Here is a 10946-nt window from a genome sequence, read left to right on the forward strand (position 1 = left end):
TCCAGGGATGTGAGGTTCAGCTCCTTTAGCCTTTCCTCGTAGCTCAATCCTCTCAGTTCCGGGACGAGCCTGGTGGCATACCGCTGAATCTTCTCTAACTTTGTCTTGTGTTTAACTAGGTATGGACTCCAGGCTGGAGCTGCATACTCCAGGATTGGTCTTACATAAGTGGTATACAGGGTTCTGAAAGATTCCTTACACAAGTTTCTGAAGGCAGTTCTTATGTTGGCCAGTCTAGCATATGCCGCTGATGATATTCTTTTGATGTGGGCCTCTGGGGACAGGTTCGGTGTGATATCAACCCCCAGATCCTTCTCTCTATTTGATTCTTGCAGGATTTCCCCTCCCAGATGATACCTTGTGTTCAGCCTCCTGCTCCCTTCGCCTAATTTCATCACCTTACACTTTCCAGAGTTGAACTTCAGCAGCCATTTTCTAGACCATTCCTCCAGTTTATCCAGGTCATCCTGTAGTCTCTGTCTATCTTCATCCGTCTTGATTCTTCTCATAATTTTTGCATCATCAGCAAACATCGAGAGGAATGAGTCTATACCCTTTGGAAGATCGTTCACATATATTAGAAACAGGATGGGTCCAAGTACTGAGCCCTGTGGGACTCCGCTGGTGACATCTCGCCACTCTGATGTCTTCCCCCTCACCGTTACTCGCTGTTTCCTATTGCTTAAATACTCCCTTATCCACTGGAGCACCTTCCCTTTTACTCCTGCCTGTTGCTCCAACTTTTTTAACAGCCTTTTATGGGGTACTGTGTCGAAGGCTTTTTGGCAATCCAGGAAAATGCAGTCGGCCCACCCTTCTCTTTCCTGCCTAATTTTCGTTGCCTGGTCATAAAATTCTATTAACCCTGTGAGGCACGATTTACCATCTCTGAACCCATGTTGGTGGTGCGTTACAAAGTTATTTCCCTCCAGATGCTCTACGAGCCTTTTCCTCACGATCTTCTCCAGCACCTTGCATGGTATACAAGTTAAGGAAACTGGCCTGTAATTCAGTGCCTCTTGCCTGTCACCCTTTTTGTATATTGGGACCACGTTAGCTGTCTTCCAACTTTCTGGTAAGTCTCCTGTTTCCAGTGACCTGTTATACACCATAGAGAGTGGCACACTTAGTGCTTCTGCACCTTCCTTTAGTATCCATGGTGAGATTCTATCAGGCCCAACAGCCTTTGTCACATCTAGCTCCAGCAGACACCTTTTGACCTCATCACTGGTGAGGTCAAATTCCTCCAAGGTTTCCAAGGTTGCCGCCTCCTCATTTAGTGCAGGGGCTTCTCCTTGTTCTATTGTGAAGACCTCCTGGAATCTCTTGTCGAGTTCTTCACACACCTCCTTGTCATTCTCTGTGTATCTGTTCTCCCCTTTCCGCAGCTTCATCACTTGTTCCTTCACTGCTGTTTTCCTCCTGATATGGCTGTGGAGCAGCTTTGGTTGGGTCTTGGCTTTACTCGCGATGTCATTTTCAAACTGTCTCTCTGCTTCCCTCCTCACTCTGATGTACTCATTTCTGGCCCTCTGGTACCTCTCCCTGCTCTCTGGTGTTCTGTTATTTCTGTAGTTTCTCCATGTTCTTTTACTCAGTTGTTGTGAGTGTGTGTGTGTGTGTGTGTGTGTGTGTGTGTGTGTGTGTGTGTGTGTGTGTGTGTGTGTGTGTGTGTGTGTGTGTGTGTGTGTGTGTGTGTGTGTGTCCTTCCACGGCGGGCGAGCGTATAAATAGAGCAACGGGTGTCTGCCTCACTCCCCCAAAGATCACCGAGAGATCGACATGGCAACATTCTCAGCCATCCTGCTGTCGGTGCTGGCGCTGGTGACGGCTGCCCAAGAGATTCAGACACTTCAAGATCTATCCAACACGCTGCTCCTCAACCAGCTGGCAATGTCCAACATGCTGGCTGAACGCGACTCCGGAACCAGAGGTAAGGAGACCACTGGAGCAGCTTCACAGTCACGTAGGAGCTGTCGAAGTTTGCTGTGGTGGAAATTGTTATCCAGATGGATGATAGAGCTGGTGTTGGAGTGTGGTGTGGCAGTAAGTGTAGCTGAGATGGATGACAGAGCTGGTGTTGGAGTGTGGTGTGGCAGTAAGTGTAGCCGAGATGGATGACAGAGCTGGTGTTGGAGTGTGGTGTGGCAGTAAGTGTAGCTGAGATGGATGATACAGCTGGTGTTGGAGTGTGGTGTGGCAGTAAGTGTAGCTGAGATGGATGATACAGCTGGTGTTGGGGTGTGGTGTGGCAGAAGGTGTAGCTGAGTTTGATGATGCAGTTTGTGTTGAAGTGAAGTTCACTGATTATATATCTTTAAATCAAATTTTTCTTTTCTAGTCAGTACCTTGGTCAGTTACTTGCTCATTTAATTTCAATTTCCTTCTCAATGGTCGTAATAATTTGTCATTATTATTACTTAAGCTGATCACAAAGTTATCATTAAGATAACAGACACCGAAGGTTCAGGAGATAACAGACATTGTAGGTTCAGGAGATCACAGGTATTGTAGGTTTAGGAGACAACAGAAGGATATAAGACAGAAGCGACCAAGACTACATAAAATACTGTTAACTCTATTCATTACCGACCATGTTATTGTAATGTGGTTTTCGTCGTTTATATTTCAGTAATAAGAGAGTGGCTGAACGACCTGCAATCAAACATTACCTCCGGTGAGTGGCTCTTGTGTTTGTATACATTGTCTTGTTCCTAATATGTTCATGTCAACTAACCACAAGAGAGTATGGTGCAATCTGGCTCATTACTAGTACACTTTGCTAGTGTGGTGTGGCAGAAGCACTCTGAGGAGCCAGACATTACTAAAGGACTGCTTAACTGTGTATTGGCATTACATTTGATATGTATATAGTATACTGAGTACGGTCTTTCTCAGTTAAGAGTTCATCCTCTTAACAGAAATTCCTCTTTTGAGAGTCAAGCGCCTCGACCCGTTTGAGGATCACTGCTCTGGAGGATCATTGAAACTTTTAGTAGTAGTAGTAGTAGGCATCCTTCAGTCTCGGGAGACTATGGAGTTGCGCCCTAGTTGTCAATCCTGGTGCAGCGTCTGGTGTGACTGATGAGGCCAATCCGAGAGTGGCAGTCCATCCCACACCGAGCACAAACGAAGTCCGATTCTGGTCTGTCTTCCTGGTTACCGGCTTTCCTTCTCTGTCTCTTTGCCTCCGATTCCTTGGCAAGTGACTCCTCGAACTTGGAGAGACCTCGTTGAACAGACTGCCTCCAGGCTGAACGGTCTGTAGCCAGTGTCTCCCATATAGCAAGATCGACGTCCATGGCTTTCAGGTCCCTTTTGCATACGTCTTTGTACCGTAGCTGGGGCTTGCCTACTGGACGCTTTCCCTGCCTCAGCTCTCCATACAGGAGATCCTTGGGGATCCTGCCGTCGCCCATTCGCACAACGTGCCCGAGCCAGCGCATTCGTCTCTGTTTCAGCATTGTGTACATGCTGGTGATTCTTGCTCTCCCCAAGACGTTGTTGTTTGTCACCTTGTCCTGCCAGGTGATGTCCAAGATGTGTCGAAGGCAGCGCATGTGGTAGGCATTCAGCCGTCTTTCCTGACGGGCGCGGAGTGTCCAAGACTCACTGCCATAAAGGAGAGTGCTCAGGACACAGGATCTGTAAACCTGAATCTTAGTATACTCAGTTAGCCTATTGTTGGCCCACACTCTCTTTGTCAGTTTTACATGGTAGTAGATGCCTTACCGATGCGTTTGTTTAGCTCCGTATCAAGAGAGAGGGAGTCAGAGATTGTGGAGCCCAGGTACACGAAGTCGTGAACAACTTCCAGTTTGGAATCAGAGATGCCGATGTCAGGTGGGGAGTCCACTCCTTGTCCCATGACTTGTGTTTTCTTCAGACTGATGGTGAGTCCGAAAGCCTGAGAGGCCTCGCTGAAGCGGGTTATGAGCCGTTGGAGGTCTTCAGCTGAGTGGGCAGTGACTGCTGCGTCGTCGGCAAAGAGGAAGTCGCGCAGACACCTCAGCCGAACCTTTGTCTTGGCTCTCAGCCTGGCGAGGTTAAAGAGCTTCCCATCCGACCTGGTCCGGAGGTAAATGCCTTCCGTGACAGATCCGAAGGCGTGCCGCAGCATAACTGCGAAGAAAATCCCGAATAGGGTTGGAGCCAGTACGCAGCCCTGCTTTACTCCGCTTCGGATGTCAAAGGCGCCTGATGTTAGGCCATCAAAGACCACGGTGCCCCTCATGTTCTCATGGAAAGATCTGATGATGCTGAGGAGCCTGGGTGGGCATCCGATCTTGGGGAGGATCTTGAACAGGCCATCCCTGCTGACGAGGTCGAAGGCCTTCGTCAGGTCTATGAAGGCTACAAAGAGTGGCTGCTTCTGTTCCCTGCATTTCTCCTGCAGTTGTCTGAGGGAAAAGACCATGTCGATGGTGGACCTGCCAGCTCTGAATCCACATTGTGATTCTGGATAAACTCTCTCTGCAAGTACTTGGAGCCTCTTCAATGCGACTCGAGCAAACAGCTTTCCGACAATACTGAGGAGGGAGATTCCACGGTAGTTGTTGCAGTCGCCCCTGTCACCTTTATTCTTATACAGTGTGACGATGTTGGCATCCCTCATGTCCTGTGGCACCTCTCCTTCTTCCCAGCAGAGGCAAAGAATTTCGTGCAGCTCCATGAGCAGGCTACCTCTGCAGCACTTCAAGGTCTCAGCAGGAATGCCATCTTTGCCAGGAGCTTTACCAGAAGCAAGGGAGTCTAGGGCATCGCTGAGTTCTTCCAGGGTCGGTTCACTGTCGAGCTCCATTAACACAGGCAGACACTCAATGGCGCTCAGGGCATCTTCGGTGACCACATTGTCCCTGGCGTATAGCTCAGAGTAGTGCTCGACCCAGCGCTTCAGCTGCAGTGTCTGGTCCTGAATCACCTCGCCAGTGGCAGATTTCAGAGGAGCGGTCTTCTTCTGGATTGGGCCGAGGGCCTGCTTGATGCCGTCATACATTCCCCTTACATTGCCTGTATCCGCTGCAGTCTGTATCTGGGAGCAGAGCTGGAGCCAATAGTTGTTGGCACATCGCCTGGCGCTCTGCTGCACTTTGCAGCGGACGGCCCGAAGGATCTGTAAGTTGCGCCGACTTGGGCAGGCTTTGTAGGCTGCCAAGGCGTTTCTCTTCTCTTCGATTACAGGTGTCATCTCTTCCGAGTGAGCCTCGAACCAGTCTGCCGACCTGCTGGTCTTCTTGCCAAAGGTGGAAATGGCAGCGTTGAACACAGCGTCTCTGAAGTGCTCCCATCTTTTACAGGCAGTGACCCCAGCTGGGCCAGGAAGAGCTTCCTCGAGCACGTGTGCAAAATCTTCCACCTTGTCCTGGTTGCGGGTCTTGGTGGTGTCGATGCGAGGTCTGCCCGCCTTTTTCGAGTGATGAATCTTCTTTGGTTGCATCTTGACCCTGCTACATACCAGGGAGTGGTCGGTGTCACAGACAGCACTCTGGTAGCTACGCGTAATCTTGACGCTGGGTAGACTTGCACGCCTGGTAAGAATCAGGTCAAGCTGGTGCCAGTGCTTGGATCTGGGGTGTCTCCAAGATACTCGGTGTTGAGGCTTTGTGCCGAAGAACGTGTTGGTGACACAAAGACCATGAAGGCAGCAGAGTTCTAGCAGACGTTGCCCGTTCTCATTCATCCTTCCTATGCCGAATTGACCCAGGCAAGTGGGCCAAATGTTGTGCTCGGCACCCACTCTGGCGTTGAGGTCGCCGAGGATGAACAGTGGCTGGTTTTAAGGCGCCAGAGGCACGCCCTCGCCCCTTCTCCTGTCGGTAAAAGCAGTTCCGCCGGACTTAGACTAAGCCACCCGTGCAGGCCAGGAGTTGGACTTGGTTGTCAGAGGCTATTTGAGACGCATGCCGTATAGGAGCATTTTATAGGTCATGGGAGCTCGTCCCCCATTACCACCCCCTGGCTATGACAACCCCTTGGAACCATTGAAACTTTTACATACTGATTTATTAACAAATTCTAGATGAATATTTTATTGTTTAATAAAGTGATTTTAAACGAACTCTTCTTGACTGATGAATGTCAATTTTATAAATATTTGGTTTTCAAGATCTTAATCAGAAATAAATCACATAATTTGTTTTCCCTTTCCAGAAATAGCGGCTTTGCAGAACGTTGTTAAAGCTAATGGTGTTCCCCAAGATGCTGGTAAAGGTAATAGTGTTCCTTAATATGATGGTGAGTGTTATGGTGTTCCCTAATATAATGGTGAGGGTAATAGTGCTCCCCAAGATAATGGCAAGGGTAATAGTGTTCCCCATTAGAGACAAAGAAGTTATAAAACAGCATCACTATCAACAACATTATCCAAAAACGTCACGACGAAGTTGAAAACTGCTCATCATTGCCACCACCAGTGACCGTAGGTGGCTGCACACACTTAAAGCCATCATCCCTATTGATGAGTATATAAATTAATTTAACATTAAATATTCACTTGTTTGATTGTCGTTTTTAACATTAAGAGAAGGCACATGTCGTGTTCGAAAACTGTTCCCTTGTTCACCTGACCTTGTAGTTCCCTTGTTCACCTGACCTTGTAGTTCCCTTGTTCACCAGACCTTGTAGTTCCCTTGGTCACCTGACCTTGTAGTTCCCTTGGTCACCTGACCTTGTAGATCCCTTGGTCACTTGACCTTGTAGTTCCCTTGTTCACCTGACCTTGTAGTTCCCTTGGTCACCTGAACTTGTAGTTCCCTTGTTCACCTGACCTTGTAGTTCCCTTGTTCACCTGACCTTGTAGTTCCCTTGGTCACCTGACCTTGTAGTTCCCTTGTTCACCTGACCTTGTAGTTCCCTTGTTCACCTGATCTTGTAGTTCCCTTGTTCACCTGACCTTGTAGTTCCCTTGCTCACCTGACCTTGTAGTTCATAGGTCTCATTAGCTAAGAGCTTACCTCACCCGAGCACAAGCTTGACATGACCTTCATGACAAACTACATTCTACTAAAAATCTTAAGTAATGTTTCATTGAATATAAAAGCCTCGACACAAGAGTTGCCTAATATATTCATCTGCATGAGTCGTGTGCTCTGTCGCCCACAGGGGTCGTGGAGTGCGTGGCACCGTTTGTGGACGTGTATGGTCACTGTATCTTCGTGGAGACGGCACTGACGGGAACTTGGGAAACAATGAGACGTCACTGTCAGCAGAAGGGCGGCGAGATTGTCAAGGTTGACTGTGGCAACTTCATGTATTACCTCGTCAGGTACCTTCACAGTAACGGTGAGTTATTCAGCTCAAGACCTATGTCGTTCCTGAAAACTGTATTATAGCATAATAATTTCTCTCTGATAATATTCACCTGTTCTCTAATATGTCCGCAGGTCTGGCTAAGTTGTCTTACTGGGTCGGTGGGAGAGATGCAGGCCACGAGGGATCTTACTTCTGGACTGATGGTACCCAGGTCAAGATGGGAACCCCCTTTTGGGGTGACGGCATTACTGACAATATTCAGGAGCCCGACGGAGGAACCACTCAAAACTGCATAGCAATGTTCAGGGAAGATCATTATTTTTTCTTTGATCTTCCTTGCCAGGAAATTCGTGGAGTTATTTGTGAGAAACTGAAATTGCCTTAAATTGTCATAGCTGCCTTCTATCCTTGAAGTATCAGCTGCCTCCTGACCTTGGAGTAATACTTACCACCTGACCTTGGAGTAACTCTTACCACCTGACCTTGGAGTAACATATACCTCCTGACCTTGGAGTAACACTTGCCTCCTGACCTTGGAGTAACACTTGCCTCCTGATCTTGGAGTAACTCTTACCACCTGACCTTGGGGTAACACATACCTCCTGACCTTGGAGTAGCACCTGCTCCCTGTCCTAGTACTAACACCTGACTTGCGTTTCTCAAGGAGCACCTCCGAGGCCTGGCAGGTCATCACTAGGACCAAGTGTGTACCTGGGTCATTTAGCTAATACAATATGTAATAATAAAGTGGTGAACTCTTTGATTCATATGATAAATTATAATATACATGATTAATGAGAAAATAATTTGAGGTTCCTGCAACTTGAACTGCACACGAGCACTCCCCCAAGCTGTACAACACATGTACACTCCTCCAAACTGTTCTGCACATGAGCACTCCTCCAAGCTGTACAACACATGAGCACTCCTCCAAGCTGTACTGCTCATGAGCACTCCAAATGTACAGCACATGAGCATTCCTCCTAGCTGTACTGCTCATGATCACTTCTTGAAGCTATATCATTAAATAATCCAATTTCCCTTAACCTTACCCATAACTAGGGGCTCTATCTCCCCTCTCCTCTTATCTCGAAAATAAGGGTAAATTATGGATAATTAAGGTGAAAATATATTTTCACATATTATTCAAATATATCCTAATTTATCCCTAATGAACCCTAATTTATGTAATATTATCTTAATTTATGTAATATTATCTTAATTTATGTAATATTATCTTAATTTATGTAATATTATCTTAATTTATGTAATATTATCTTAATTTATCTCATATAATCTATATTTAGGTCATATTATCTTAATTTATGTCCTATTATCTTAATTTATGTCATATCTTAATTTATCCATATCTGACCCTTATTTATGTCATATTATCTAAATTTACCCCTAATTTACCCTTATTTATGCAGCCCATCCTCCAAAAATGGGGTCATTATGACATATTACCCTAATTTTTAATAATTTAGAAAATGTAGAGGGGTCTTATCTTCAATATATAGAATAATTTCAAGGTAAAGGGGGGGTGGGGGTTTATTAAGCCCTTAATTATAGGTTAGGTTAAGAAAATTTGATTATTTAATGATATAGATATAGGGAATCTTATCGCTTTCCTTAGAATATGTGTAAAATGGAATTCAGATCCAGGTATAAAGTTAGGTACAGGCTGGTTAATTTAAGCTAATGAAGAGAAAATGCCCAATAATAACACATTTCCATTAACCCGGGTAATTGAGGTTAGAAAGGCTGGCTTGCTTGTAATGACGTAAAAACAAACATGGCTAAGAATAAGAGGCAACTTTGGACCAAGATCCTGGTATCAGAGGCTAAGTCCAGGGCGGTTGGGTTGATGAAAAAAAAAAACAAAAAAAACTTTCCAAACGTACGATACATTTGACGTTAGGTCAAGGCATGTTAGGTTCAGGGTTGTTGAGTCCACATCCGAAACAAAACATTGCTAGAAATGTTGAACAAAGATCCTAACTAGGTAGCTGAATTGATGTGTAAAACAAACACTTTTCTAGCAATATAGTTGCAATATTGAGCATATACACAGGCAGGTTTAGCACAGGGTAGTTAGGTGCATATTCAAAACAACACTTTTCTAAGAATATAGATACAATATTCAACAAAGATCCATGCAGGTTAGGCACAAGTCATTTAAGTTTATATCCAAAATCAATCCTTTCAAAACAATGAAGTTGCAATATTCAGCAAAGATCTATGCAGGTTAGGCACATGTCTGTTAGTGTTTTAACCCAAATTAACACCTTTACAAGAATATGTCATAATAAAGGTTAGGCCCTAGGTGGTTAAGTTGTGGTAATATGAGGAAAAATGACTTGTAACTACAAGGCAATATTACACACTTATGTAATATTGAGTGTAAATGTGTGTTTTATGCTGAGTGTTATGATTTCGTGTATTTTTAGTGTATGTATAAGTGGAACACTGTGTGTGTATAGTGATTAATTGATGTGATATAGTGATTATTTATGTGATTAATTGTTGTATGCTAGTATGACTTTTATCTCAAATTATTATTAAGCAGATTTTTTTTTATTTCAATGCGTCATAAACATCCTGGTTCAACCATATGAACAGTATGTTGGTTGGTATTTAATCACGTAATTACGATATTTGGTGTGTTTGAATAAATAGGATAAGTTCACAATATTTTTGGACTTGCGTTAATATTATGGTTACCTTGCTGATTGTCATGCATCGATATGAATTAACAGTACAAAAGTTTCACTTGGGGTGAATTAGCTGTTGGGATACTGAAATCTTGTTCTTAAGTCACTGCACATCCTCTTATGTGTACCCTATATATTTAAGACTCAGAACTGTAATGTCAATCCTGACCTTAAGAGTTTCCTAGAAGGTTGTAACAGAACCCATGGGCTCCATTCCAGTACCAATTCCTATTTGATATTCCAAGAGTGCGACTTAACCAAACTAGAAATGCTCTACAAATCAAGGGACCCAGATTGTGGAATGACCTCCTCAATCATGTCAAAGGTTGTACCTCTCTCAACCAGTTTAAAAGAAAAACTAAATACTATTTCTAATGAACTCCTTGTAACTTACTTTACTCCTTAAATGTCAACCTATGTCTTGCTATTTTCAAACAATACTCTTTGTTGAGCAAGTTGTATAATTGCTGATTTCTGCCATGTTCCCCACTCCTCCCTTTTTTCCTTATTTCAACACAATTTATACTTTTATCTCAGTTAGTATTAATCTTTAGTGTAAGGGGTTTTTCTCCCCACACTTTGCCGGAAACGTTGTATTAGTTACTTTAGGTATTATATGTACTAACTCTATCTATAAATCAAACATTATGTTTGTAACTCATCTTCTATGTACGTATTTTTTCCTGAATAAACATTTTGATTTTGATTTGATTTTAGTGTACCCCATAGACATTCGTAATGTAACATTGTATTCTGTTAACGTTCCTACAATCCATTCTCATTTTTATTTTCAAAGATCTTCAAAGCATACAATATTGTATATAATATTGATTTGGGAAGCGCCATTATTATGTGTAATAACTATTTATTTATATATTTATTTATTTATGTATATATATACAAGAAGGTTCATTGGGATATTGAGGATACATAGCATAGTGATAACATTCTTGTAAAGCCACTAGTACGCGCAGCGTTTCG

The 10946-nt window shown here is 44.0% G+C and overlaps 1 protein-coding gene across 1 annotated transcript; it reads left to right on the forward strand.

Moving 5' to 3' along the window:
- Nucleotides 1–1743: 1743 nt before the first annotated feature.
- LOC123751783 (tetranectin-like) lies at nt 1744–10671 on the forward strand. The gene is made up of 5 exons (XM_045733862.2): nt 1744–1933; nt 2633–2677; nt 6151–6210; nt 7102–7281; nt 7383–10671. The coding sequence occupies exons 1-5, from the start codon at nt 1783–1785 to the stop codon at nt 7634–7636; spliced, it is 690 nt and encodes a 229-aa protein (XP_045589818.2). The 5' UTR covers nt 1744–1782; the 3' UTR covers nt 7637–10671.
- The last annotated feature ends 275 nt before the right edge of the window (nt 10672–10946 follow it).

This window comes from Procambarus clarkii, chromosome 80 (genome assembly GCF_040958095.1).
Source record: "Procambarus clarkii isolate CNS0578487 chromosome 80, FALCON_Pclarkii_2.0, whole genome shotgun sequence".
Taxonomy (NCBI): domain Eukaryota; kingdom Metazoa; phylum Arthropoda; class Malacostraca; order Decapoda; family Cambaridae; genus Procambarus; species Procambarus clarkii.